The 27,312-nt window shown below is 49.9% G+C and overlaps 2 protein-coding genes across 10 annotated transcripts in view; one reads left to right on the top strand and one right to left on the bottom strand.

The window, feature by feature from the left end:
- DHX37 (DEAH-box helicase 37) overlaps positions 1–27,312 on the bottom strand; it is a 978,033-nt gene that overhangs the window by 151,924 nt on the left and 798,797 nt on the right. The window lies entirely within an intron of this gene.
- Positions 13,996–27,312, top strand: part of TMEM132B (transmembrane protein 132B) — a 393,866-nt gene continuing 380,549 nt past the window's right edge. For 2 of the 9 annotated variants that reach the window (XM_084996150.1, XM_084996158.1), the window contains exon 1: positions 14,814–15,054. In XM_084996150.1, coding sequence (XP_084852276.1) covers positions 14,988–15,054 — 67 coding nt within the window. In that variant the 5' untranslated portion in view covers positions 14,814–14,987. Of the gene's footprint in view, positions 14,350–14,652; positions 14,703–14,813; positions 15,055–16,165; positions 16,888–21,956; positions 22,337–27,312 lie in introns of those variants that run through there. The other 7 variants (XM_084996149.1, XM_084996153.1, XM_084996154.1 and 4 more) reach the window with 7 other exon arrangements.

Raw genomic sequence — 27,312 nt, 5'->3', positions numbered from 1 at the left:
AATGAAGGTTTTCTTTTAAGGGATCCTATTTTATGTCCAATGGGTTCTTGTCTTTCCATATGTTGGACTGGGAATTGGAAGTCCAGATTTTAGTCCTGAATCTCAAGTTTCACCTCATAGCTGTGTGATGCTTGGCAAGTCATTTCACCTCTCTGAGTCCCAGATTTTTTGCCTAACAAATGGGGAAACTAGGGAGTTCCCATCATGGCTCAGCAGTAAGAAAACCGACTAGTATCTATGAGGATGTGGGTTCAATCCCTGGCCTCACTCAGTGGGTTAAGGATCTGGCATTGCTGTGAGCTGTGGTGTAGGTCAGCAGCTGCAGCTCTGATTCAATTACTAGCCTGGGAACTTCCATATGCCACATGTATGGCCCTAAAAACCAAAAAAAAAAAAAAAAAAAAAAGAAGTCATAGCTTTGTTCATTTACAGGGTGCTCTGTGCAATCACATAGCTGGCATATTGGTAGGAAATGGTTTTTGTTTGTAGGTAATAGGAAACATCACTCCTGGGGCTTAATAAGGAGTTACTTTCTTCATATATCAAGCATTCCAGAGGTGGTTATCATCGGATGATGATCAAGCTGCTCAGTGATGTAAGGGTCAATCTCTGATTCTCTCGGCCTTCTCCTCATGGCCACAAGATGACTGCTGCAACTCCACCCATCACGATGACATTTAAAGCAGGAGTAGGGCTAGGTCCTGGTCAGGCACCTCTGTTTCTAGTTCTGGGAGGGGAAGGCATTCCCAGACTATCTCTAGACCTCTTACATTCCATCTCACGGGACTGAGAGAGTCTGGGAAAATGACGGTTCAGCTTTCCCATCTCTTAGAGAGTGAGGTGGGAAGGGAGAAAAAAGTTGGGAATGGGTGCTGGATTAGATAGCTAGCAGTGTTTGGAATAGTTGGCAAGTTCCTGATGGCAAAAACTAAAATTATTCTGCAATGGAGGGGAAATAGCCACAAAAAGATTTTGATTTTTCCACCCTTGTGATTCCTGCTCCTGTTTATTTGAGCCCTTTCATGGGGCCTGGCTTCATTTGAATAGCTAACATTTTACTTCGGAGGTGGAATTATATTAAAAATCAGATGCTTGTCATTATGCAAATGACTGTCTCGCTATAGCTTAGGATTTTCACTTTTCCATGAATTATTCCTTTTTTGCTGCTTTCTCCCCCCCTTCTAGGAAGAAATAAAAACAACCACTGACTAATCAGAGGAAGTTTCCAATCATTCAGTCAACGGATATTTATTGAGTGTCTTCCATGAACCAGGAGTGGTTCTAAATGGAGAATGACATGGTTTCTGCAATGCTGGAACTTAAATTCCAGTGGAAAAGATAAATGACTATTAAATTAATAAATCAAATAATGTGTGAGAATGATATAGGCCATGAAGAGATAAGACAAGGTGGGTAAATAGGAGTTACCGTTGTGGCTCAGTGGGTTAAGAACCCGACTAGTATCCATGAGGATGCAGGTTCGATCCCTGGCCCCAGCCTAGGAATTTTCATATGTTGTAGATGAGGCCCCAAAAAGAAAAAAAAAAAAAAAGGAAAACCAAGGTGCATAAATAAGTTTGCAGGTGAAGAGGGTTTTTCTAGAGGGGGTAGTTGGCAAGGTCTCTGAGGAACTGATATTTCAGAAGAAACTGGAAAGAGAGGAAGAGGCCAGGTGCATGATGCCCTCAAGCAGATGATATAGCAAGTGCAAAGGCCCTGAGGTGAACAAGCTTGGTGAGTTTGAAGAAGAGGAGGAAGGCCAGGTGGCTACCACATAAGGAGAGAGGAAGGGAACAGCAGGGGATGAGCTTGTTTTGGAGAGGTGATTTGGCTAAAGGTTCTGCCTTTTAGGAGTTGGTTTGCCAGCCGGGGCCTTGCTGGCTAGAAAAAGTGGGCCATTGAAACTTAGCCCCAGGTCCTGGCCCCCAGGGCCTCACCTTTCAGGGATCAGCATTACATCCAAATGACATCGTGTTCGCTCCCTTGGCCATTGCCTGTTTCTCTCATTTGAACATAAGCTCCATTTGGACAGGAACATTCTCTGTCTTGCTCATGGCTGTGTCTCCATCACTTAAGAGGGATCTGTAGGTACACAGTATATACTAAAAAAAAAATTTCGGAGTTCCCGTCGTGGCGCAGTGGTTAACGAATCCGACTAGGAACCATGAGGTTTCGGGTTCAGTCCCTGGCCTTGCTCAGTGGGTTAACGATCCGGCGTTGCCGTGAGCTGTGGTGTAGGTTGCAGACGTGGCTCGGATCCCGCGTTGCTGTGGCTCTGGTGTAGGCCGGTGGCTACAGCTCCGATTCAACCCCTAGCCTGGGAACCTCCATATGCCGCGGGAGCGGCCCAAGAAATAGCAACAACAACAACAAAAGACAAAAAAAAAAAAAAAAAAAAAAAATTTCTCATTAAGGTCCTCAAAATTTTTTTTTGTCTTTTTAAGGTTGCACCCGCAGCATATGGAAGTTCCCAGGCTAGGGGTTGAATCAGAGCTGTAGCTGACGGCCTACACCACAGTCACAGCAACAGGATCTGAGATGCGTCTGTGACCTACCTCACAGCTCAGGGCAAAGCCGGATCCTTAACCCACTGAGCAAGGCCAGGGATCGAACCCACATCCTCATGGATACTAGTCGGTTTCATTACTGCTGAGCCACAACAGGAACTCCTCAAAAGTTTCTTAGTTTTAGAGTGTGTCTTAGTTTTCCCTGGCTGCATACATTACCACAAACTTGGCAGCTTAAAACAACAGTCACAGATGAGCTCACAGTGCTGTGGGTTCAGTCCAGGCACATCTCATGAAAGTTCAGTTCACTTCCTGGAGTTGTAGGACTGAGGGTGCTCTTCCTGGCTGACTGTTTTTATTTTTTATTTTTTATTGGTCTTTTTTAGGGCTGCACCCGTGGCATATGGAGGTTCCCAGGCTAGGGATCGAATTGGAGCTGCAGCTGCTGGCCTATGCCACAGCCACAGCAATGCCAGTTCTGAGCCATGTCTGCGACCTACACCACAGCTCACGGCAATGCTGGATCTTTAACCTGCTGATCGAGGCCAGGGATCAAACCCACAGCCTCATGGATGCTAGTCAGATTCGTTGCCTCTGAGCCATGACTGGAACCCCCCTGGCTATCATCTGGAGCTGCTCTTCCGCTTCTATTTTCCTTCTCTGATGGGCCCTCCAGCTGCAAAGCCAGCAATGGAGGATCTTTCTCACTTCAAATATCTTGATTTCAGGAAGAGCCCAGGCCCTTTTAAGGGGCCACCTAAGATAACCTCCCTTCTTTTTCTTTTCTTTCTTTCTTTTTTTTTTTTTTTTTTTTTTTTGTCTTTTGAGGGGCGCACCCCTGGCATATGGAAGTTCCTGGGCTAGGGGTCAAATTGGAGCTGTAGCCGCCAGCCTACGGCACAGCCACAGCAATGCCAGATCTGAGCCACGTCTGCGACTTGTGCCACAGCTCATGGCAACGCCAGATCCTTAACCTACTGATCAAGGCCAGGGATCAAACCCGAAACCTCATGGTTCCAAGTCGGATTTGTTTCTGCTGCACCACGATGGGAACTCCCCCTTTCTTTCAAAAGTAATCAATTAATTAATTTTGCTTGTTGCCCCATTTCTTAAAAATTTTTTTTTTGTTACAGTTTGCAACATTGTGCCAATTTCTGCCATGTAGCACAGAGGCCTGGTCTTACATATATATATACATTCCTTTTCTTTTTTTTTTCTTTTTCTTTTTTTTTTTTGTCTTTTTTGTTGTTGTTGTTGCTATTTCTTGGGCCGCTCCCGCGGCATATGGAGGTTCCCAGGCTAGGGGTTGAATCGGAGCTGTAGCCACTGGTCTACGCCAGAGCCACAGCAACGCGGGATCCGAGCCACGTCTGCAACCTACACCACAGCTCACGGCAACGCCGGATCGTTAACCCACTGAGCAAGGGCAGGGACCGAACCCGCGACCTCATGGTTCCTAGTCGGATTCGTTAACCACTGCGCCACGACGGGAACTCCCTACATTCCTTTTCTTATATTATCTTCCATCACAGTCTATCCCATCACTGACTGGATATAGTTCCCTGTGCTGTACAGTAGGACCTCATTGCTTATCTATTCTAAATCTAATAGTTCCCATCTATTAACCCCTTAATTTTTTTTTTATTTAAACTTTTTTTCCTCTGTACCCATGACATGCAGACGTTCCAGGGCCAGGGCTCGAACCCACGCCTCAGCAGCAACACAAGTCACAATAGGTTGACCAATCTCACTTTCTTAAAGTTAATTGGGCCATAACAAACGCCCAAATTATGGGAGTAAAATACATTGTATTCTAGTCCTAGGGATTATACAGGGTGGGAATGTTATAATCCTGCCTACCAAAGGATCCATGAATGAATCAACCCCCCACATCCCTCATTCTTCCTCCCCACCAGAAGCCACTTCCCTGCCCCTGTGAGCCCAACCATGTCTGCTTGTTGGCAGCTACAGCTTTTGTTTTCTGGTTGCTGGGAGTTATCTTTTTCTATCCATGGTGTCTGCAAAGCTCCCAATCCAGGTTATGGGTCTCCGTTTGTGCCTCCTTAATATGCAGCATCTGACCCCAGGACCTTTGCACTTCCTGTGCCCACTGCTGGAAAGTCTTGCCCCTCAGCACTTGTGTGGCTCAGTCTCTCACTCTTAAATATTTGCTCAAACTTCATCTTTGTAAGGCAGATTTTTCTGACTCCCTTTCCTCCCACCCTTAAAAATACTTACTTGTTTTATTTCTTTTCCTTGCAGTTATTTTCATCTGACCTGCTATATATTTTGCCAATTTATTTGGTTTATGGTCTCTCTCCCTGCCCTGGAATGTCAGCTTCCCCCCGAGCAGGGAATTTGGGCTGATTCTCTGTCCTGTCCCTAATGCCCACAACAGTGCCTGGTGCATAGCAGGGGCTCAATACATACTTGTCCAAAGAATGAGTGAATGAGGGTTAGGAAGGAAAAGTTTAAATTTCTTCATCTGTCTTTCCTCTTTTTCTTTTCTTTTCTTTTCTTTTTCCTTTCGGGAAAAATCTGAACAGGCACAAGTTTTCCTTCCCCAGGCAGCCTCGTTATATAATCAAGACCTTCGTTCTGCAAGAAGCTGTCAGCACGGCTTCAAGCGGTTATACTTAGCATTTACAGCCTCTCCTTTCAGCTGCATGAGCTCTCCGGAGGAGCCCTGGGAATGAGGCCTTGCTTCAACAGGGAGAGAGGGCTCCTGGCATCAGGCATGGTGGCCCCGGGGGCCGATGGGGCACTTGTGGGTGGCGATGGCCAAGCAGTTCTGACCTCAAGATCAGCTGATGGCCAGTGTCATGCTCATAGCATCCACCTCCAGGGATGGAAGGTGTATTTTGTTCTGTAAATAGGGAAATAGGAGAAGCCAAGGGCAGGAGTGGAAAGAGATTGATGGAGGTCAAATCTAAGCTCTGCCACTTGTTTGCTGGGTGTCCTTGAGCGCCCCCAAGTATCCCAACATCTCTGTGGATGCAGGCAATACATACAGCATCTCCAACTCAGAGACTCACTTGCGTTGCTGAAACCTGCAGCAAACATTGGCAAGAGGCAGCACAGTGCCAATGGTCGTGGCGGGAATGCGCCTACCCAATGACAATGGAAAGCATCAGCCTCTCTGAGCCGTCCCAGCCATGGGCTGAGTCTTTAAATCCCAAGGAATCCTGTATACGAAGACTCCTTCCACGGCCAGTTCATTTGAGACCCACAAACTCAACCTCGTTTGTTTTATTTATTCCTTTTTTAATATACACTGTCTGTTTGATGCAATTAATAAAAGCTTTCCACTTCAGGTTGGTTCATTATACATTATGAATTTGTAAATGTCAAGGAGACGACTGCCATGAAATTTAGATGGTGTGGTTCCAAGGATGTTCCACTCACAGGGACTTGAACCTCTGCATTTAATAAACTCCATGGCACCCCCCACCCCAGAACAGGGGCTGGGTCTGCCGGGGCTGCGGCGGAGCTCAGTGCTGTGGCACCTTGCATGGACATGAATTTTCATGCCAGGCCCCTGCTTCCCCAGCCAATTGGTTCTTGCATGTGAGGTTCCAGTACTAGTCCTTAACAGCTCAGGTTGTTATTTCCTGTTCAAGTTCAACATGGTGGAAAAAGTTAAGCAGTTCTTAGGTTTCGCTGGGGGACCACGCCAGCAACTTCTTCTGAGAGCACCTCCCCAGGAACAGATGTGACCCCAAGGCAGTGCTTTATCCCTCTGGCAGGCAGCTCTGTGCCCTGACATCAGGAAGCACTTTCTTTCTTTTTTGTCTTTTTGCCATTTCCTGGGCTGCTCCCGTGGCATATGGAGGTTCCCAGGCTAGGGGTCGAATCGGAGCTGTAGCTGCCAGCCTATACCAGAGCCACAGCAACGTGGGATCCGAGCCGCGTCTGCAACCTACACCACAGCTCACCACAACACCGGATCCTTAACCCACTGAGCAAGGGCAGGGATGGAACCCGCAACCTCATGGTTCCTAGTCGGATTCGTTAACCACTGCGCCACGACAGGAACTCCAGGAAGCACTTTCTGAAGGGATGGAGGAAGAGTCTTGTGGTGGCTAAGATAGGACTTTGGGGAGAGCGAGGTCTTAGTTCAAACCCCAGCCTTACCTTGGGAGTTTGGAGCAAACTGATGAAAGCCCTGGGCTTCAGTTTCCTTATCTATAAAATGGGAGTAAAAATCCCCCTCTGATTTTACTGGGATGGTTGAATGGTTTGTGGCATTGGAAGGTCTTAATAAACAGTAGGACAAATATAGGCACATTCAGCTGAGTGGACACCCATAGCTTAGCACCTGAGCTAATAATGGCAGGTTTCCTCCTTTGGGGCAGAGAAGTCTAATGACCAGACATGAACATACTGAAAATTCATTCATGATGCTCTTTATGCTTTTCTCTGGGATGTTTGTATATTTAACCATGATCCTTACTCACAGTTGTTGCTGTGAAAAAATGGGGTACTCCAGCCCTAGGGTCCCAAGTGCAGGACTTGTGTAAGGAAATGCAACCACATTAATTTTTTTTTTTTTAACATATAAGCATTGCCTTCACCTCCGTCTTCTGCTAGTTGAATAAAAAGGGGTTTGGGGAGAGTAAGGGTGAGGCAGAAGCTCCTTCATCAGTAGAGCAGCGACCTTTCAGGTATGTTTTTCACACTGAATCCACCTGCATTGGACAGCTGTCCTTTTATCCTCTATGTACCCATCTTACTGTCTCTCCTAGGAAACCCACCCCTTCCCATTCACAGGGGGGTGTGGCTTGGGCGGAGCTTGTGCCCCTCCCAGCTCCAGGATTGAACACATGACTGGGTCAGACTAATTAGCATATCCCATCCCATTGGGCACAGTGATTGGTCCAGGAATAGGTATGTGACCTCAGTGTGGCCAGTGCTATCCCTTTCCTGCCATTCTGCTCACATAGACTCCTGAGACTCTCAGGCCCCTGGAATCAGCCAAGCCTGAAGCCATGGACCTTTTGATTATGTGAACCAATAAATCCCTTTTGAGTTAAGTTTTTGTCCTTATAAAATATAGCACTGTTCTGAGACCTGTGGTTCCAGACAAGGCGACATCTCTTGGCCCTTTGCAGGCTAAATTCAATGATTTGACAAGACAGTCAAGTCCACCTTGAGTTCTCTAAGAGTAGGAGTGTGTAGGGCCCCATCCACCAAGCAGGGGTCTCGTTTTTTTCCATTGACATTTCCACAGTCCCACCCGATCCTTCCCTCTGTTGAAGGACACTCATCCCGTCCTGTGTTGAATCATTTCCTGTACCTTTGCGGAGCTGCAGTGTTTTGAAAACCCTGAGGAGCTAATTAGCATTAATCCTGGTGTGGTGCTAAATACGCTCTAATTTTCCCACAGGAAGTTCCCCTAAACAAAGACAAAAGAATAAATATAATTTGTGAGAGAGACAAAAAATATTTAAAAGTGTACATAGGCATACATGGTTAGGAGAAAGAGGTACAGAGAAGGGACAAGCCTACGTATTTTCCTGACAACAGCACCAAATCACCCCATTGAGATCGTCTCCTTGATATTTAGAAATTCATAATGTATCATGCACTAATCTGAAGGGGAAATCTTTTATTCATGGCATAAACCAGAGAATGTATATTAAAAATGAATTAAATAGGAGTTCCCTGGTGGCCTAGAGATTAGGTAAGGATCTGGTGCTGTCACTTCTGAGGCTTGGGTCACTACTGTGGTTCAGGTTTGATCCCTGGCCTGAGAACTTTGGCATGCCAAGGGCTTGGGCCAAAAAAAAAAAAAAAGAATTAAGTAAAACAAGATTGACTTTTGTAGACCTGAAATCTGGAGCTGAGGAAATCGGCATTTCCATAAACTCATAGGAATTTGAATCAGTGCAACCTTTCCCAGAGGCATTTGATGTGACAATTTCTCAACTGCACAGACTTCTATTTGAAAAGTTATTTTTTTAGGAATACATCCTGAATGAGTTCCCATCATGGTGCAGTGGAAACAAATCTGACTAGGAACCATGAGGTTGTGGGTTCGATCCCTGCTTCACTCAGTGGGTTAAGGATCCGGTGTTGCCATGAGCTGTGGTGTAGGTCACAGATGTGGCTCGAATCTGGTATTGCTGTGGCTGTGGCGTAGGCTGGCAGCTGTAGCTCCAATTTGACCCCTAGCCTGGGAACCTCCATATGCCTTGGATGTGGCCCTAAAAAGGCAAACAAAAAACTGTTGTATAGAAAAAATATTTAAATGATGTGGAAAGGTGTTTGTAAAATATAATTAAGTGCAAAGAGCAAGTTAGAACAATGATGAGTCTATTTTAAATGAATGAGTGAAAAAACATTAAGCTCTCAGGACTGGTTATCTCTAGTGGGTGAGGGTTATGCTTTTTCAATATTCCTAACTTTAAGTTTAGGAATTATGCCAGGAGCACATAATTTGAAAAATAATTTAACCCTCACAAAATCAGCATAAAGGAAACAGAATTTTCTGTATTTTTTCCCCTAGCCTTTTTGTTTGTTTGTTTTTTTAGGGTGGCACCCACAGCAAATGAAAGTTCCCAGACTAGGGGTTGTATCAGAGCTGCAGCTGCCAGCCTACACCACCGCCACAGCAACTCGGGATCTGAGCCATGTCTGCGACCTACACCACAGCTCATGGCAACGCCAGATCTTTAACCCACTGGGGGAGGCTAGGGATGGAACCCAAGTCCTCATAGATACTAGTCGGGTTCATTACCACTGAGCCATGATGGGAACTCTTTTCCCTAGCATTTGACCTAAGTTATTTTGTTGAGTGGTAAGTATATATCACAGTCTATTTCGATTTTTTTTGCCTTTATTAATCAGGCTGCTTTTGGATGCAAATAGTAGATATCCAAATAGTTGTTGCGTTTTTTTTTTTTTTTTTTTTTTTTTTCAGCTGCACCTGGGGCATATGGAAGTTTCCAGGCTAGGGGTTGAATCAGAGCTGCAGCTGAGGTCTATGCCACAGCTGTGGCTACACTGGATCCTTAACCCACTGAGTGAGGCCACAGATCCAACCCACATGCTCACAGAGACAATGTTAGGTCTTAACCTACTGAGCCACAATGGAAACTCCCAAATAGTAGTTCTTAATCCAGTTTATCATCTCAATGAATGGGACATCTGGAGGCAGTACTTCTGGGGCTGACACTGTGGCTCCAGGGTTGCCAGAAGCTCTCTGTCTTTCTGCTGTCATCTGTAAGTTGGTACTAAATGCCACTGAATTGATCTCTTTAAAATGGTTCAAGTGGTACATTTTACGTGACCTGTATTTTACCACAGTTAAACAAACCATGCAAAGCACGTCGAGCAGTGCCTGTCCTGCATATGTTAAATACTATGGCCAGCCTTGTTCATGGCGAGTCTGGGTCTGCCCTAGCACCTTTAAACTTGCTCCAAAATCCCATCCTCTGGTACCTTCCTGCAGGCTGCTTTGTCACACCACCTCCCACAACTGCTCTTGGGCATCAGGGGAAATTTCTATTATTTCCAGGTCATGTTGGAAGTTAGCGGGGGTTGGGGGGGTGGGGTGGCTGTTGAGGGTGCTTTCTGCTTAAACACACCAGGACGACATGCTTCCCCGGACTCTCCCCATCCCCTAGAGCACTACCTGAAAGCTGACTCCAGCCTCTTCTCCACCATCATAGGCTCATCAGGGTTTCTGTCACTTCCCTGGGGCTCAGTCCTTAATCCATTGTCCTTTCATTCACTCACAAATTTGGTGACCCTTTATCGGACATTTCCCTTGTGCTCAGCACTACTTTTAATTAATTAATTAATTAATTAATTTTTTGCTATGCTTGCCCGCTCTGGAAGTTCCCGGGGCCAGGGGTCAAACCTGCACCACAGCAGCAACCTGAGCCACAGGAGTGACAACACCAGATCCTCAACCTGCCGCACCACAAGGGAATTCCTTTTTCGTTTGTTTGTTGTTTTTTGAGACTAGTTTTCTTCTTCTTTTTTTTTTTTTAATTTTACTTTTTTAATTTTAGGGCCACACCTGTGACATGCAAGTCCCCAGGCTAGGGGTTGAATGGGAGCTGGCAGCTGCATCCCAGGGCACAGCCACGACAACACCAACAACACTGTATCTGAGCTGCATCTGCAACCTACAGTGCAGCTTGTGGCCATGCAGGATCCTTAACCCACTGAGGATTGAACCTGCATCCTCGTGGACACTACGTCAGGTTCTTAACCTGCTGAGCCACAACAGAAACTCCCCTGAACACTATACTCGACACCATCTATTTGGTGAAAAAGGCAGGGGCAATGAAAAAGACCAGCAATAAAGTTTCTTCCTAAACATATGATGCCAGTCGAAACTTTTATGTAGAAAAATTGAGCGGGGAAAGGGGACACAGAGAAAGGCAGGATACTTGAGGTCCTGGGTTCTCGGAAAGATTGTCAGAAAGTGGTTCCCTTCCTTCCATCACTCAAGAACGGTATCATTCCTGGTTTTCTATATAAGTGAGCTCTGCGGCTATTTATGAGAGGTTTCCCTCTCCCCCTATTTACCGGGTGCTGGAGAAGCGACCGAGTGGATTCTGTTCCCCGTAGAGAAAGCCAGAGACGTTTTAGCTAACGGCTAGCATTGGAAAAGGAAGATTAGTCCTTCTTTGCAAAGAACATTTCAACCAGTGACTCGCGATGCGCGGGGGCGTGGGGGTGGTGGTGTAGGTGCCCGCATGTTGGAAATGGTGGCCCAAAGGATACAGGGGTCTTTTCAAGCCTCTGCGAGTTGTGGGAGGAGGCGAAATCGCTGTGCCAAGCGGGCCTTGCCCCCGCCCCCTCTGCAGTCTTCCTTCGGCTGCTCGAGCCCAGGCCGCAGTACCAGAGACAGCCACGCGATGGCAGTGTCGCTCTATGCTTGCAGCCCGGCGCGCGCGTGGGGTGAGCTGTAGCAGAGCTGGGGCCGGGGAAGGGCGCGAGAGGGTCGGCGTCGGGGGCAGCTGCCTGGTGCGTAGGCGATGGCTGGGCCAGGGCATCCAAACCGGCGGAGAGGGCCTTGGGCTGGCTCCTAGATGGATCTACCTCCTCACACTTACGGAACGTGGGGACAGGTCCGTTTTGGCCTCAGTTTCCCCATCTGTACCCAGGGGGAGAGTTTGGACTGTGCAATTTTTTTAATCCTACCCCGAGCTCTGAGGCCAGCAGGCTGGGGGTGAGAGTCTAGGATTTGCTGGGAGGGGGTTGGGGTGAGAGCTCTGGAGTCTCCCAGGTCACAGCTGCCAGTTCTTCCTGCCTCCCCCCCAGCATTTGAAGATCCAGGAAGGCCATTCCTGCTGGGGGTAACGCCCCAAATACCCTCATTAGAAAGAGACTCAGGGGCCTGCTTAATATGCCCAAATCCTCACCAACTCATTGTGGGACAGACTGAGGCAGAGCTGTAATTCTCACCTTTGCTCACATCTGAGCTCAGAGGAGGTTAGGCGCTTGTCCAAAGTCACACAGCCTGGGCAGACCAAAGCCACCTTCAAAAACAGATCCCTCTTTTCAGCCTCTGCTCATCCATCATCAGCAGGGATCAGGGAGTGGGGAGACCTGTCTCCCTCATTCACTTAGCAGCAGTACTTAGAACAATAATACATGGTGGGGGCTAGAGACAGAGTGGACTGTGGCAGGGAGTCTGAGATGGTGCGGTCTGGGCAGGCCTCTCTGAGGAGGTGGCATTTGAGCTGAGATCTGACGGGAGAAGGCAGCCTTGAGAAGACACGGAAAGGGTGTACCAAGAGGAGGAGACAGTGAAAGCGCTGGTCTGGAGGTGGGAACTCGGGGTGTCCAGGAACATCCGGGAACCCACTGGGGTGCCCTGAAAGGGCGGGGTGAGGTGGCAGAGGTGGGCAGAGGTGATGGGGTCGTCCTGAGTGGGGCAGGCAGGCAACCATTGTCTGCCACCACCCGATGCCATAATGACCCTTAGCCTGGGGACTCACTGGACCCATTCACCCCCTCCTCAGGCGCCACCTGCCAGAAAATGACTTTTTGTCTTTGGTCACAGCCCCTCCTACCCTGCTGCCTGGTCAAACACATGGGGTCATCTTGGCATCCATGCCCCAGGTCACTCCTGCTTTGTGCCTCTGGCAGTGGCTGTCCCCTTGCATGGGTTTTCCCCTATTCTGAGGAACAGAACTGCCCAAGGGACAGGCACTCCCCCCCCAGCCCATTATCACCCCACACAGGCCCGGCACACAGTAGGTGCTCAGCTCAACAAATACTTATGAATGAGCAGGATAGGAAAGAGGTGGCGGTGGCAGCCGGGCATGGAGGGTCCCAAGAAAGGCCTGGCAGCAGGTCAGGGACCATCTTCTCCAGCTGAGGGGACAGTCACAGAGAAGGGACAGATGGGCCTCTGCGAAAGGCCACCCCAGACCAGAGGAGACCGCCCATCATCCAGCCTGTGGTGTGGGTTCTCCCCGAATGGCAGGCTTTGAGCCCAAAGGGGGCTCACCCAGGCTGTGGGTTCCTTGCAAAGGGAGTCTATTAGCTACATCGGGAAAATCCCTTTATGTCTTGCAATTAACCTGGTCCTGAGACTGGCCACCTGCCCCCAGCTCTTTCTTCCTTCTTTTATCTCGGAAGAGCTGAGTGCTGCCTCTGCTAATGAGCTTGTCTGTACTAATGAAGCAGGTGCCCGGTCCCCCGCCATCCTCACTTGCCAGCTGGGAGGGGTGGAGGATTGTTCTTCTGATGTGAGCTCTGGGCCCACAGAGGAAAATCAGATACATAATAATAATGGCCATCACGATGAGAATGATAATGTGGACAGCGGATCCCTGTCAATGAGCTCTTCTTTCAGAGTCAGGGGCTTTATGGACATAGTTGGGGACACCAGGCAAATGCTGCGATGGCTTCCATTTCTCAGATGGGGAGACTGAGGCTGGGTGGGGAGGTTCAGTGACTCCCACCAGGTCACACAGCTAGCTAGAGCTGAGATTCTCTGCCAAGATTCTGTGACTAGGAAGCCTTCCCCAAATTTATCTTTGCTTCACCCTACGCTGCCTTATTGACTGTTTCCAAAGAGTTTGACCCACTTTTTCAAGGAAAAGCAAGGCACTGGAGCCAGTGGCTGATATGATGGGGACTGGGGCAGAGCAAAAAGTCCAATGCCCCGGGGGCCCCCAGGACCCTGCAGTCCCCACTGTGAGAGTCAACTTTCAAGGCATCTGAGGACTTCCGGGCCGTGTCCTCTCGTGCGCCCTGTATGGTTCAACCATCTTGTTTCGCTCCTTCTGCCTGGCCCCTGTTGAGGGTTGGGGGGGGGGTCCAGGGATCTAGGCTTCGGAATAATAGATACGGTGACTTCCGCTGAGGCCCTGCCCTCTGGCTGGAAGAATCCGACCAGCCAGTCCCCATCCCCGACTCTGCTCCACCCCTGCACGGTCGCAGTCTGAACCTGCGCGCGGGAGGGGGGGGGCTCATCCCAGGGATCGCTCTGCCTGGCGCCCCCTCCCTCCGCACTCTTAGGGCCTGTGAGAAATGCCAAGGCGCGTCCCCCGCCTCTCACCCTCGTGGCCTAAAGCGCCTTTGATCTCTCTCAGGACCCCTGACCGCACCCAGCCAGCGCACCCAGCCCTGCATCCGGTGCTCGGTAGAAACTCCTCAGGTAGTCCCCAATTCCCGGAGGCCACTCCGGCCCTCCCCTCCCCCACAGGCACCCCCAATCTGTGCCAAATCTATCCCGGGACCTCGTAGCACCACTTCCCTCGAGACGTTGCTGCCCCATTCCGAGGACCCTCCCCGTTGCCCTCATCTCGCGACCTTGGGAACTCCCGCCACTTCGCCCTGTAGGCGCCCGGATCCGTCCGCACTTTGCTCAGTAGGTCATCCCTCCGGCGTGGTCCCTGTCCCCGCCAACGCCCTGACCATCCCCGCGGGGCTCCCCAGGCCTCTGCGGCCAGACGCCCTCCCCCGGGGACGCCGGGGAGTGGCACGTCCCGCCGCCTATCGCTGGGCGGCCGCCTGGTGCCCTGTCTCCCGGCGGCGGGCCCCTCCCCCGGCCTCCCCGGCCCCTCCCTCCTCCCGCCTTGCCGCCCTCCTCCCCGGCGCTCGCGCTCGCTCACTCTCTCGCTGGCTCGAGGGGCGGCCGGCAGCTGGCGCAGGCGGCGGCGGCGGCGGCGGTGGCGGCGGCGGCGGCGGCGGCGGCGCGACCAGGATGGGACGGGCGCTGAGGCGCAGGAGCCGCGGCGGCGGCGGGGGCCGCGCAACTCGGGCCAAGTGCGGGGCCGCCGGCCAGGGCGCCGGGCACTGAGCCCCCCACGGCCCCCAGCTCCCCGGCTGCGCACTACCGAGCCCGGGAGAGCGCACGGAGGCGCAGCCAGGGAAACGCCGCCAGCGCCCGCTGCCTGCGTCTGGGGAAGAGCGGCGCCCTGGGAGCGAGCCATGCCCGGCGTCCGAGCGTAGCCGCGGGGGCCGCTCCCGGGAGCCGCGGGCCGGGCCCACCGCGCGCCGAGGATCATGCCGCCCCCGGGCCGGGCGCCGCCGCTCGGGCTCCTGCTGGCGCTGACAGCGCTCCGGTGCCCAGGTAACGCGTCCCCAGACCCCATCCCCGACCCCAGCCGCGGCGCACAAAGTTGGCTCCCGCACGGGGCGGCCACCTCCTTCTCAAGTCCTCGGCAGCTTGCGTCTTTTGGACTTGGACCTGTCTGGGGAGACTCTGGGAACCCAGGGGTCCCCAGCACGTACCCCTTTGCCCAGCGCGGGAGCCCACCTGCCTTCCTTCCCAAACCCCCGGCTTCCCTGCGGATCCTTTCAGGGCGCACGGGGGCAACAGACCGAGTGCTCTCAGCCTCTCGAGGAGGGTGGGGGCGCGCCTCCAGGAATCGAGTCCCCTCCCCACCTCGGCCTTGGGGCAACATCCCCCCAACAATCCGGTTCCCGCGGCGGTTTTACTGTGATAGGGAGTCAGTGGGCCCCTTCTCCTGGTTTTCTGAGCCCGCGGAGCACGGCCGTGCTTTCTCAGGACACCTGCGGGGCCCCACCTTGAGGTCGTCTCGGTCAGAGCTGTCTGCCTAGTCCGTAGCCCTTCCCCACGCCCCTCTAGATTTTACATCCCCGCCGAAGGTGCCTCTTCCCCAAGTGGTCTCCCCTTGGACAAGGCGCAGCCCGCGGCTCGCGTCCTGGAAACGCGGGCTGCCTCAGCGCCCTGACCCCAAGGCGGCCAGGCGGCTCCGGGCGCGCAGGGCCGCCTGGAACGTGGTGATGCCCAGAGCCATTGCTTGGGTACCATGGAGCCGGGCTCCCCGCTGGCGCCAGAGCAGCTGTCGCCAAAACCTAGTGATTGGGAAAGGCAAAATAGGTATTTTGGGTCTCTGCTGGAGTTTGGAAAGCTTTCCACCACCTTGATGTGGCCACACGTTGGTCCTAGAGAACGCTTATCCCAAAAATGCCAATTCCTCCCCTCCTCCTAGCCCAGGCAGCGGTGAAAACCCTAAAGGCTCAGAGGAACTGGGAACAGTCACCAGCAATATTCATGTGCATTTGGAGAGCTCCGTTCTCCAAACCTTTTAACGTCAGGACCTGTGATTTGGGAGCAGGTAGCTCTTGCTGGAGAAAATTTCTTCACCTTTTCTTAATAAACAAACCACCACACAGACACCCAGAATGCAGCAGAAAAATACAACTCTTAACTTTTCAGCTTTAACTGTCTGGGAGGGTTGCAGTTAGGAGCAACCAAACCTTGTATGCTGACTTAATGCGTGATGTATTTTCATGGAAAAAAGTAAATACTGTCTTCCTTCGAGATGCCCTTACGCGACCCAAAATATTTAATAAAACCTTCCGCTTGGAGAAAGCCTCTGTCAGAGATACCCGTCGGCTTTCAGCTTTGGCTCATTTTGAGAGCAGTGTTGAGCTTCACGAGGATGTCTTCAATCTGCTTGGCTAATAAGCAGCTCTGATGGCTGTTTTGCTTTCTGAGTTCCCCTGTGGTACGTAAGGGGGCTGTTGCTGGGGTCCAGGTCGTTTCCCTTTAGCTGAAGCCCAGAAGCCTGCTCCTCAAAGTGCACAGCTCCTCGGACTTGAAAATTGCAGTTTTGTCTTGTTTTTGTTTCTGCACGGGGGTCAGTGTTTGTCTGGATGCGCTCATAAGTGATTATCGGAAGCCTCTCAGAGAAGCTGCCTGCGGAATGCTTTGGGAAAGAATGTGGCGAACCCTGACTACTCTCCTCCCCTAGCAACTGAAGAGCTTGTGCCTGGCTCTGGGAGGCTGGTACTGGTGGGAAGGGGACGCTATCCCTGGAACCTGGTGCTGGCCGGTCTCCTGGAACTCCTGGAGGGTCTTAGCTGGGCAGCTTGTTCTGGCAGGTGCTGCTCAGGCAAAGCCCCCAGTGCGGTCTCCAGGTTCTTGAAAACACATGTAAGTCTTTCACTGGTCCCCACTAGGGACATAAAGAGACGGCGGTTTGATAACTCTATATTTAGCACCCGTTAGGAGAGCTGGAAGGGGGGAAAAAAAAAAAAAGAAAAAAAACAAGGCTGAAATTCCTGAAAGATACTTAACTGCCTACCGTTGGTAGAAGGGTTTGGAGGAATGAACTGGAGCATCCTTCAGAGCTGGTTGGATTTTCTGGCTAATTTCTGGCGAGATTTCCTGACCACATTTGGCTGAGGCTCTGGGAGAGGGGCTGGACAAGTTCAGAGGCGAGGAAAGAAAGGCTCTCTCTCCCCCATTGCACCCAGGGACTGTCTGCTGGGTACCCCCTCCCCCCCTCCTGCGTGGGTAGCTGCCATGGTAAAGCTTGTGGTGGGTGTACTTCTTTCAGCCTTGCAAACGCTTAAACATATGGAACTGTACTTGGTAAGAGTCAGCACAAATCCCCCAGCTTAGCGACTAGGGGGCCCCCATTATTCAAGCCACTTTTGTGCCTGCTGTGGCTGTGCAAATGAGTGGCGCTGTTACAGTCCCCGCTGGGGAAAATGGACGCGCCTTGCTCCATTGACCCATTATGCTTGGGGTCTATAAAATCAGGGTGGGCGGAGAGCCCCCCAACAGAGGGTCCTTGTGAGTGGCAGAGCCTACCAGTCGGAGGCGGGGAGACTTTGGCTTCAAGGCAGAGATGCTTTTAGCCGTGCCTGGCACCTTGGTGTGGCATGTGGTATATTTCTTTCTCATTACTGGAGTGATCTGGAGCAGGAGTGGGGTTTGCCTGTGTGTGGTGCTGCTCTTCAGAGGGGTGGCATTGGGGGTGGCGGGGAGTGGTATGCCAGTGCTGTCGCCTCCCCCAAGTGATTTAATGGCTGAACAGTGGAGGTTCCCAGAGTAAATCATTTCAGGCCTCGCCCCCGTCCCCCCACCACCGGATGCAGGGAACTTGGGAGGCATGCGGCTTCTGCATGAGCTGTGATGCTTGAAGCCAACAATGAGTGTGGTGGTTGCCATGGTCCAAGGAAGCACAAGAAACCCTTGCTTGTTGGCATGGAGTCTGGGAGGGTGGTCTCTGCCCGGATGAACCGCTCCCCCCACCCCCACAGCAGTTGTATGTGGCTGGGCAGCTCCTTTCTTCTCTCCTGGGTTTAAAATTGAATGGGGGGTGGGTTCCCATTGTGACCCAGCTGTAAGGAACCCGACTAGTATCCATGAGGTTTTGTGTTCGATCCCTGGCCCCGCTCAGTGTGTTAAGGTTCTGTGGCTGCTGTGAGCTGTAGTGTAGATCACAGATGCACCTTGGATCTTGTGTTGCTGTGGCGTAGGCTGGCAGCTGCAGCTCTGATTTGACCCCTAATCTGGGAACTTCCATATGCTGCAGGTGCAGCCCTAAAAAGAAGAAAAAAAAAATGGAATGGGGATGGAGAAGGGTGCATTTGCTTTTGGAGATGTGGGATGGCAAATATGTCGCCTCCCATAACCTTGGAGGAGATGGAGGAGCCCTGGCACCAGAGGCAGTATCACAGGTGCCAGCGGTACCACCAGCTCTTCCCCAGAGCAAATGAGTGGACTTGAAGAAGTGTCTTGGAACCTTTCCTCCAACAGCCCCATCTACAGGTGGCAAAGGAGACTCAGGCACTGGAAGTGGCTCACTCAGGATCACGTGGGGAATTGATGTCAGATCAGGGCTCACGGCTTATGCAAGTTCTCTGTTTTTTAAAAAAAATTCCTCGCCCAGGATTTTCTCACCCTACACAGAGGAGGAGACTTTCTGGTCAAGGAGTTTTATTGTCTGGCCCTTTAGAGGACTGTGACTCCATTTAAGGAGCCCAAGGTCATGAGAATGACAGCCACTTGGGGTGGCCGTAATAGTAAATGTCGATTCAGAAAGACAGGCAGCAGAGCATCACGATGATGATGATGATGGTGATGATATTATTGATGATGTTGATGGTGATGATGATGGTGATGATGATATTGTTGATGATGGTGATGGTGAAGATGATGGTGAAGATGGTGATGATGATATTGTTGATGGTGATGATGGTGATGATGATTGTGGTGATGATGATGATGATGGGGGTGATGCTGGGATGATGATGGACCCACAAGCTCCTGTGGGTGCCATCTAGGACCTTTCCTCTGGTGAACAGGGTGAAATATTCAGCACTCTGGCAAATGGACACTCTCACTAGTCACAGTTTACAGCTGAGGATGTTGAGGTCCAGAGATGCCAAGTAACTTGCCTGAGGTCACACAGGGTCAGGATTCCAGTGCCTGGTCAGTGCCTTGCTCACCACCTCACACAGCTAATTTCCCCTCCACAGCCTGGCCTAGAACTGTGTGGACAGACTTCTGGACAAGCCAGACTTACCTTCCAAGGTGATGTGTGGTCATTGGCCCCTTTCACTTCCTTTCTGTTCTCTCCGTCTACAACAGATATACCTATTCATGCGAGCTAAGGTTTCCAGTCATAGGAATCAAACAGAATGGAGTCAGTTCTACAGGCAACTGGGAATCCTTTGAGTTCTATGCCCTCGAGGGATAGACGGTTGGTTATGTAAAGGGCAAGACTTTGGCAGACAGACTCCCCCCATCCCCCGCCGCTTTTCATTTGGTCTCCTGCCCTGGTTCTCCCCCTTCAGTGCAGCTCAGAATCAGGAACAACACGAACGAACTGCGATCTACTGTGTGTTCTAAGCCATTCACAGATTTGACTTCATTGAGTCCTCAATGGCTCTGTTAGGGTAAGGACTTGTGTTTGCCCCATTTTGCCAATGAGGAAACTGAGGCCCAGAGAGGTGCCATGACCTGTCAAGGTCACACGGCCACCAAGGGGGTGGGCCGTGGATGTGAACTCACAGTGTACCCATTCCAGAGTTGGTGCTCTATTTTTCCTTCTTTTAATGACTCCGGTGGCATATGGAAATATCCTGGCCAGGGGTGAAATTGGAGCTGCAGCTGTGGATCCACACTGGATCCGAGTGACATCTGTGAACATCAGATCCTTAACCCACTGAGCGAGGCCAAGGATTGAACCTGTATCTTCATAGAGACAACATCAAGTTCTTAACCCGTTGAGCCACAGTGGGCTCTGCAGAGTCAGTGTTCTTAGCTGTTACCTTCTCTATCTGTAGGCACAGAGTTTTGTGGGCAATTTATTGGATTTTGAGACTAATTTGGGCCCCAGGGATTCAGTGATGTGTTTCAGGTCGAGGGCAGAGCTGGGCTTTTTTGGAGAAAGCCATTTTGGGGAACTCTGGCTGGAAGGCTGCTGGCTGCCTTTGGGCCATATCAGGTCTGCAGACTTGTCTTGCTAACTGCCAGTGTTTAAAAAGTAGGAGATGTCAGTATCACTGTCCAGATTTCCAGCTTCTCCCAAGAAATGGAGAGAGCTGATCTAGCTCCTTCTAGCCCCTTGACTCAGTTTCTCCATCTGCAAAATGGGCCCTGTCTTAGTCCATCTGGGCTGCTATGACAAAGGACCACAGACGGGGTGGGTTATAAATGCCAGGCATTTATTCCTCAGAGTTCTGGAGGCTGGGAAGTGCAAGATCATGGCGCCAGCATGGTTACATTCTGGTGAGAATATAACCTCTCCTGGTTCATAGATGCCGTCTGTCTTCTCTTGGTGTCCTCACTTCATGGATGGGACGGCAGGGGCTGGGGGGGAGGGGAGATGGAGCTCTGTGAGGTCTTTTTTTTTTTAAATAAAGGCACTAATCCCGTCATGAGGCTCCATCCTCATGACCTAATCACATCCCAAAGCACTCACCTCCCCTAACATCATCACCAGGGACGGGGTGGGATTTAGTTTTTCATAGATAAATTTTGGGGAGACATTCAGTCTTCAGAAGGCCCTGAACCCCCTCCTGGGGGACACCTACGGTGTGAGAAGGGGCTGTCTGCAGGGCCTGCGGTTTCTTGGGAGGGAGGAGGAGGAAGGGCAGGGCTGATAGGAAGAGATGGAGGATGGTCCTATGCCCATCTACCAAATGGTTTCTCACTTCTGGGTATCTCCGGATTCCTGGCTGGCAGGGCAGGGTCTCCTCCCCAAAGTGCCTGACTCCTGTCTCCCCCGCCCCACTTCCTTCTTGTCCTGGAGTTTTGGCCTCAGTTTTCTCACCCTCAGGCTTAGGTGCTTGTGACCTGGGGGGAGGGCAGGTTTGATGGGATGGAGTGAGTGACAAGAATTTGGCAAATACCTAAATAGGAAAGTCCCAGACAGTGATGTAGGCTCCTCATATTCACTATAAAGCAATGTGATGCAAAGGGACTGGGTGATCCAGGAAGACTTCCTGGAGGAAGTAGCATTTATCTTTATCTAAGACTGAAATGATCAGAAAGATCCAACCCAGAGAAGGGTATCCCAGACAGGAGGAATTTGAGACCTTGCAAAGTTCTTGCACAGTGCAGAGTACACAGCAAGTGATTAAGAGATGCCAGCCTCATTCATTCATTCATTCATTCAACAGCACTGGGGACACAGCAGGGAATAGAAGAGATATGCCTCCCATTCTGAGGGGCTGTCATTGTGGCAGAACTAGACAATAAGCAAATAATAGACAAACAAATATATAATTTAACATCAGGTGGTGACAGTGCCTCCTGAAGAAATAAAAGCTGGGTCCCTTGTCATTTTTATTGTCCATTGGGGTGACTGTTTTGAATCTTTCCAGAAACTCAGGGCAGGATAGATCCCCAGAGTCCACTCTCTGCCAAGAGAAGGTGGGAAAGAAAGAAACCCAAATTCTTTGGAGTTGAATTCTGTCATCTTTTCTCGCTCCACCATCCGTAGTCACTGTCAGGGCACGTAGAACTCCCCTCCCTGACCCCCAACTCCTGAACTGATCAATACCTTCTCCTTATGTTTCGGCCCCAAAATAGTTACATATTAAAAAAAAATCAATTGCGTCCAATTGGATTTGCTATATTTTATTACTGAGGGTGATGGACAGTCTAGAATTGCCCAGTGCTTCTGAGCCAGGCTGTTTTTTGCAGTGTTAACCAAAATTAACCCGTTGGGGCACCTAACTCATCTCAGTCGTGCTTCGGAGCCCAGAATTCAGTGCCTGGGAAGGGTGACTCAGTAAATACCGCATCTCTAATGCCTGCTGTGTGCTTGGAATGCCTCCCGCCAGGGCTCTTAATGCATGGGAGCAAATGGACACATCAAAACACTGCAGTGGCTGCAGCCGGTGCTGGCAGGGCTGACTCCGTGGGTCTGCTGGAGAGTCCTGGCTTTCCTTCCAGAACGCTGGGGCAGCAGACAGGCCCTGTCTGGTCTTCTGGCTCTCGGAATCCGTGGCTCCCTTTGTTTGCCCGGTTCTCTCCTTGTGGTGTACTGTGGATGGATTTATAGCCCTGGCTTGCCGTGTTTCTCTGCTGTAATTGTGCAGTCTGCTGCTGCAGGCTCTCCTGGGGGAGCTGAGCAGCTCAGGTGAGCGGGGCTGGGGGCACCCGGGCCGAGGGATGAGGGTTCTGCGGGAAATGAGTTGGAAAGGGGTGGCCAGGTGGGAGGGGACCCTGTGCTCCAAAGAGGGGGCAGGGGACATGGAAGGGGAGGGGCATGGGTGTAAATTGCAAATGTCGCTTTGCCAAAAAAGTTGTTTCCAGGGTGGCAGTGCAGTGGAAGTTTTCCAGGCCAGTGGAGAGCCGCTGGCTGCCTTTGGGCCATATCTGGTCTGCAGGCTTCTCTTGTTAGTTGCCAGCAGTTAAAAAGTGGGAGATGTCAATAGGCAGGTTTCTGGCTTCTCTCAAGAAACTGGAAGACCTGGGAGCACTGGTCTGGCTCCTTGACCTCTCTGAGACTCAGTGTCACCATCCGTCAAGTGGACCCTTCATTCCTTGCTGCTGCTCTTCCTCGAAGCAACCTCACCCCAGTCTCCTTCATTCCTTCATTCTGCTTTTGCTCGTTGGCACATTTTTTTTATTGTATCATACCTGTGCTGTGACAGCATTGTTCTTGGAGCTGGTGATACAGCAGAAACAAGACAGGCAAAGGCCCCTGTCCTGGTGGGGTTGGTATTAAGGTGAAGGGAGACAGATACTAAAAGAGATAAAACTATTAAATGGTCATAAGTGCAGCAGAGAAACAGGAGGCAGGGGAGCGGAGAGGGAGCACTGGGGAGGGATGTTTTGCAATTTTATTTTTTATTTTTATTTTGGCCATGCCCACAGCATGTGAGAGTTCCCTCGGTGAGGGATCAAACCTGAGACACAGCAGTGACAATACTGATCCTTAACCACTAGCCCACCAGGGAACTCCCTGCAATTTTAAATAGCAGAGTCAGAAAGGTGACATTTGAACAAACATCTCAAGAGGTGAGGGAGGGAGTTCCCTTGTGGTGCAGCAGGTTAAGTGTCTGGCATTGTCACTGCAGCGGCTTGGGTCATTGCTGCAGGGCAGGTTTGATCCCTGGCCTGGGAATTTCCACATGCCTTGGGTGTAGCCAAAAATTAAAAACAAAGCAAAACAAAAGCAAAAGCAAAAACAAAAATAGGTGAGGCAGCCAGCCCAGGGGGCTATCTGAGGGAAGAGCATTCCAAGCAGAGGGAACAGCCTGTGCAAAGGCCCTGAGATGAGAATGTGCTTGGCAGGTTCAAGGACAGAAAGAAGGCCAGTGAGACTGGGCCGAGTAGTAGATGAGATTACAGGGACCGGAGCCTGTTAAGGACTGGCTTTTGCTCAGAGTGACATGCATGGGAGCCATCATCAGGTCTAAGCACTGCAGACCACACTCTGACTCACAGGAGCAGAAGCAGGGAGAGCCCTGACGGGCTATTGCAATAGTTCAGGTGAAGGATGATGGTGGCGAAGTGGTAGGATTTGGGGTTTAGTTTGAGAGTTGTGCTACGGGGTTTGCTGATTGATAGATCTATTCAATAAATATTTATTGGGAGCCAGCTATATGCCTATCCCTTGCAATGGGGGTGGAATCAGTATTTAGTGGTTAAAATTAACAAACAGAACTTAACATGTGAATTGGGCTTTTGCTTTTTGTGTGTTTTTCCCAAGGATCCTGGGGAGAAGGTTGGGGTGGATCAGCCTGTGTTTCTGCATCTGTGAGATGAGCATAAAGACACATCATTCACAAGAGTAAAGTTAAGACGATCCAAAGAGATGCAAATACTTCTTAGCACAGTAGCCAGCACATACTATGTGCTCAGTAAATGGTGGGAATTATTAATAATGTTGGCAGTACAGTTGAGGTAACTGGAGCTCAGATGTGCTTTTTGGCCCTGGAAATATGTGCAGATTTGAGCTCGCGAACAATCAGATTTAGCTTGGGGTTCATTTTCCCTCCTGGAACCACTAATATTCTAAGGAAAAAAAAACCTTCCTGTGTTCATGATGTGATTATGCTGGCAGTTTATTATTAAATTTAGTTTAAATTAAAGTTAGTTTGTTGGCACAGGTGTACTTGCTTTATTTAGCAAATGTGTAGGTGAAAAGTTGTGTGTCACTCAAATGCTATTTTCTCCATCCAATTCCACGACAGTTGAGAGATGTGTAAATTCCATCTGACCCTGTGCTGGCCTTGGCTCCTGACTTATTACTTGTTATTTTCTGCCCCCACTACACTGGGCATCACCAGGCTGTGGCCCATGGACCAAATCTGGCCCCTGACCTGTTCGTGTAAATAAAGTTTTATTGCAACACAGCTAAATCTGTTTGTTTACATAGTGTCTCTGGCCGCTTTCTCACAACCAGGGCAGGGTTGAGTAGTTGTGACAGAGATCACATGGACTGCAAAGCCTAAAGAAATTACTTACTTTTTAGCCCTTTTGAAAACCATTCACCTTAAATGGCCAGGCAGGGAACTCTCTGTAAATGTGTGTTTATAGCACCTGTGGTCAATTTTTTTTTTTTTTAATGTCAAAAAAAATTATCCAGCTCATCTGAATGAAAAGAATTGTGGGTTTGGTATCTCTTGGTTAGAAAAGAAAAACAGGAGTTCCCATCGTGGCGAAGTGGAAACAAATCTGACTAGGAACCATGAGGTTGTGGGTTCGATCCCTGGCGTTGCTCAGTGGGTTAAGGATCTGGTGTTGCCGTGAGCTGTGGTATAGCCTGCAGATGTGGCTCAGATCCGGCGTTGCTGTGGTTGTGGCGTAGGCCAGCAGCTGTAGCTCCAGTTAGACCCCTAGCCTGGGAACCTCCATATGCTGCGGGTGTGGCCCTAAAAAAAAGAAAAAGAAAAAGATATTGATTGAAAGTTGCCATCAATTCAGTAATGCTCTTGAAAGAGTGGGTTTTGGTAATTACAGTAGCATTTATGTAACATTTTAAAAATAGTAGCACATGTGTGTGGGAGATATTTTTCACTCTGCAGGCAAAGCTTGATCCTCACGGCTCAGAAGACCCCTTGTAGGAATGCTGCTGGAGAGAACTAGTATTAAAAGAATCCATGGGTTAGTTATTTAATATTCAGAATGACTCCAATCAATTAATCTCTTTTATGACATTGTGGGTTTTTTTTTTCCTATTTGATTGTTTTAAAGACGAACATAACCTTTTTTTATCTGTGACACCCAGATTGGTGATTATTTTATTCCAATATTAAGCTTTTAGGCACCCTCATGGAGATGATGTGTCAAAGGCAAGGGTATGTCACTGTATTCATCTGGATTCTCATAGTTGCAAGGGACAAAATTAGGAATTTCCTAGTCTCTGGAGGTGGGAAGATTAAGGAGGAAACAGCTTCAGGCATGGCTGGATCTAGGGGCTTAACACTGTCCTACTAAGAGCTTCTGCTTCCACTCTGTCTCTTGGTTCTCTTTCCCCTGTGTTCACCTAATTTCTAGACAGGTGTCTCCACCTGATGGCAAAGTTGGCCAGTCCTGGCTCTAGGCTTTCCTCTGACCAGCAGAAATCAAATGTCTCTTTTTTAATTGTCTTAGCAAGAATCTCAGGACTGACTTTTACTGGATGAGCGTGAGTTGTGTGCTGACCTCTCAACCAGAGACAGTGGCTGTGAGGATGGAATCTTGTATCTGATTGGCCACATTTAAGTGAAAGCTCATCTCTGGAGCTGGAATTGGAAGTAGCTTATCAGAGGCAGGGGATGGTTTTCCAAAGGAAAATCTGGGTGCTTCTACCAGAAGGAGGAAAAATTTACTATGACAGGCTGCCCAGTGAGATGGGGACCCTGCCCCCAAACAGGTCACATGTGGATTGATGCCTCTGCTGCCCCTCCCCCAGGAGCCAACATTTACCCCCCTCCCCCTTTGTGGGTTCTCTCTTGGCTGCTGAGACACTTCTGGGGCTGCTGTTTTGTATGTGTGACCTGTGGAGCTGAAGTCCAGTGATCTCACATGTTTTTTTTAGTTGCTTTGGTTGGAAACATGGACTGTTTGGAAAGTGATCTGCTAATATAGATGAAAAGAGAACTTGATCTTCGACCCAGCAATCCCACTCCTGGGAAACCTATGTTTTCTGGAAATAAAAGCACCACTGGTAAGGTTGTATGTTCACGGATATTTATAGCAGCATTATCTGTGGTGGTTAAAAAAAAAAGTGAGAGAGAGAGAGAAAACCCTGACTATTCATCAGTAAAACAGTTCTGGACTAAATGGTGTTATTTCCGCCATTCCAGCCTGGACCACCATGTAGCTGTTAAAAGGAATGGGCTGGACCTCCATCCTGGAGGGATGGCCGCAGCTTACTGTCAAGGAGAAAAGTGGATTTCCCATTGTGGCTTAGCAGTAACGAACTTGGCTAGTATCCATGAGGACTCGAGTTCGATCCCTGGCCTCCCTCAGTGGGTTAAGGATCCAGCGTTGCCATAAGCTGTGGTGTATGTCGGAGATGTGGGTTGGATCTTGAGTTGCTGTGGCGTAGGCTGGCAGCAGTAGCTCCAATTCAACCCCTAGCCTGAACTTCCATACATGGCGGGTGCAGCCCTAAAAAGCCAAAAAAAAAAAAAAAAAAAAAGTCTCCCGTGTGTGTAAAATAGCAACATTTGTATAGTACTTTCTCTGTGTCAGTCACAGTTCTAATATATCTACATATATCAATTCATCTAGGGAGTTCCCGTTGTGGCTTGGTGGTTAACGAATCTGATTAGGAACCATGAGGAGGTGGGTTTGATCCCTGGCCTCGCTCAGTGGGTTAAGGATCCGGCATTGCCGTGAGCTGTGGTGTAGGTTACAGACGGGGCTCGGGGTCTGGCATTGCTGTGGCTCTGGCATAGGCCAGCGGCTACAGCTCTGATTGGACCCCTTAGCCTGGGAACCTCCATATGCTGCGGGTGTGGTCCTAGAAAAGGCAAAAAGACAAAAAAAATAAATTCATCTAATATTTTCAATAAGGCTGGTGTGGGGGTGTTATTATTATACCCACGTTAAAGAGGAAAAGTAGAGACACAGAGGTTAAGCAAGAGTATACAGCTAATGAATGGTGGATCTGGGGTC

Source organism: Sus scrofa, chromosome 14, assembly GCF_054392235.1.
Source record: "Sus scrofa isolate SSC_HxYL_T2T_F1_AM1 chromosome 14, Sscrofa_HxYL_maternal_Yorkshire_Landrace_v2.0, whole genome shotgun sequence".
NCBI classification, from domain to species: domain Eukaryota; kingdom Metazoa; phylum Chordata; class Mammalia; order Artiodactyla; family Suidae; genus Sus; species Sus scrofa.
This window is presented reverse-complemented; position numbering and strand designations above follow the sequence as displayed.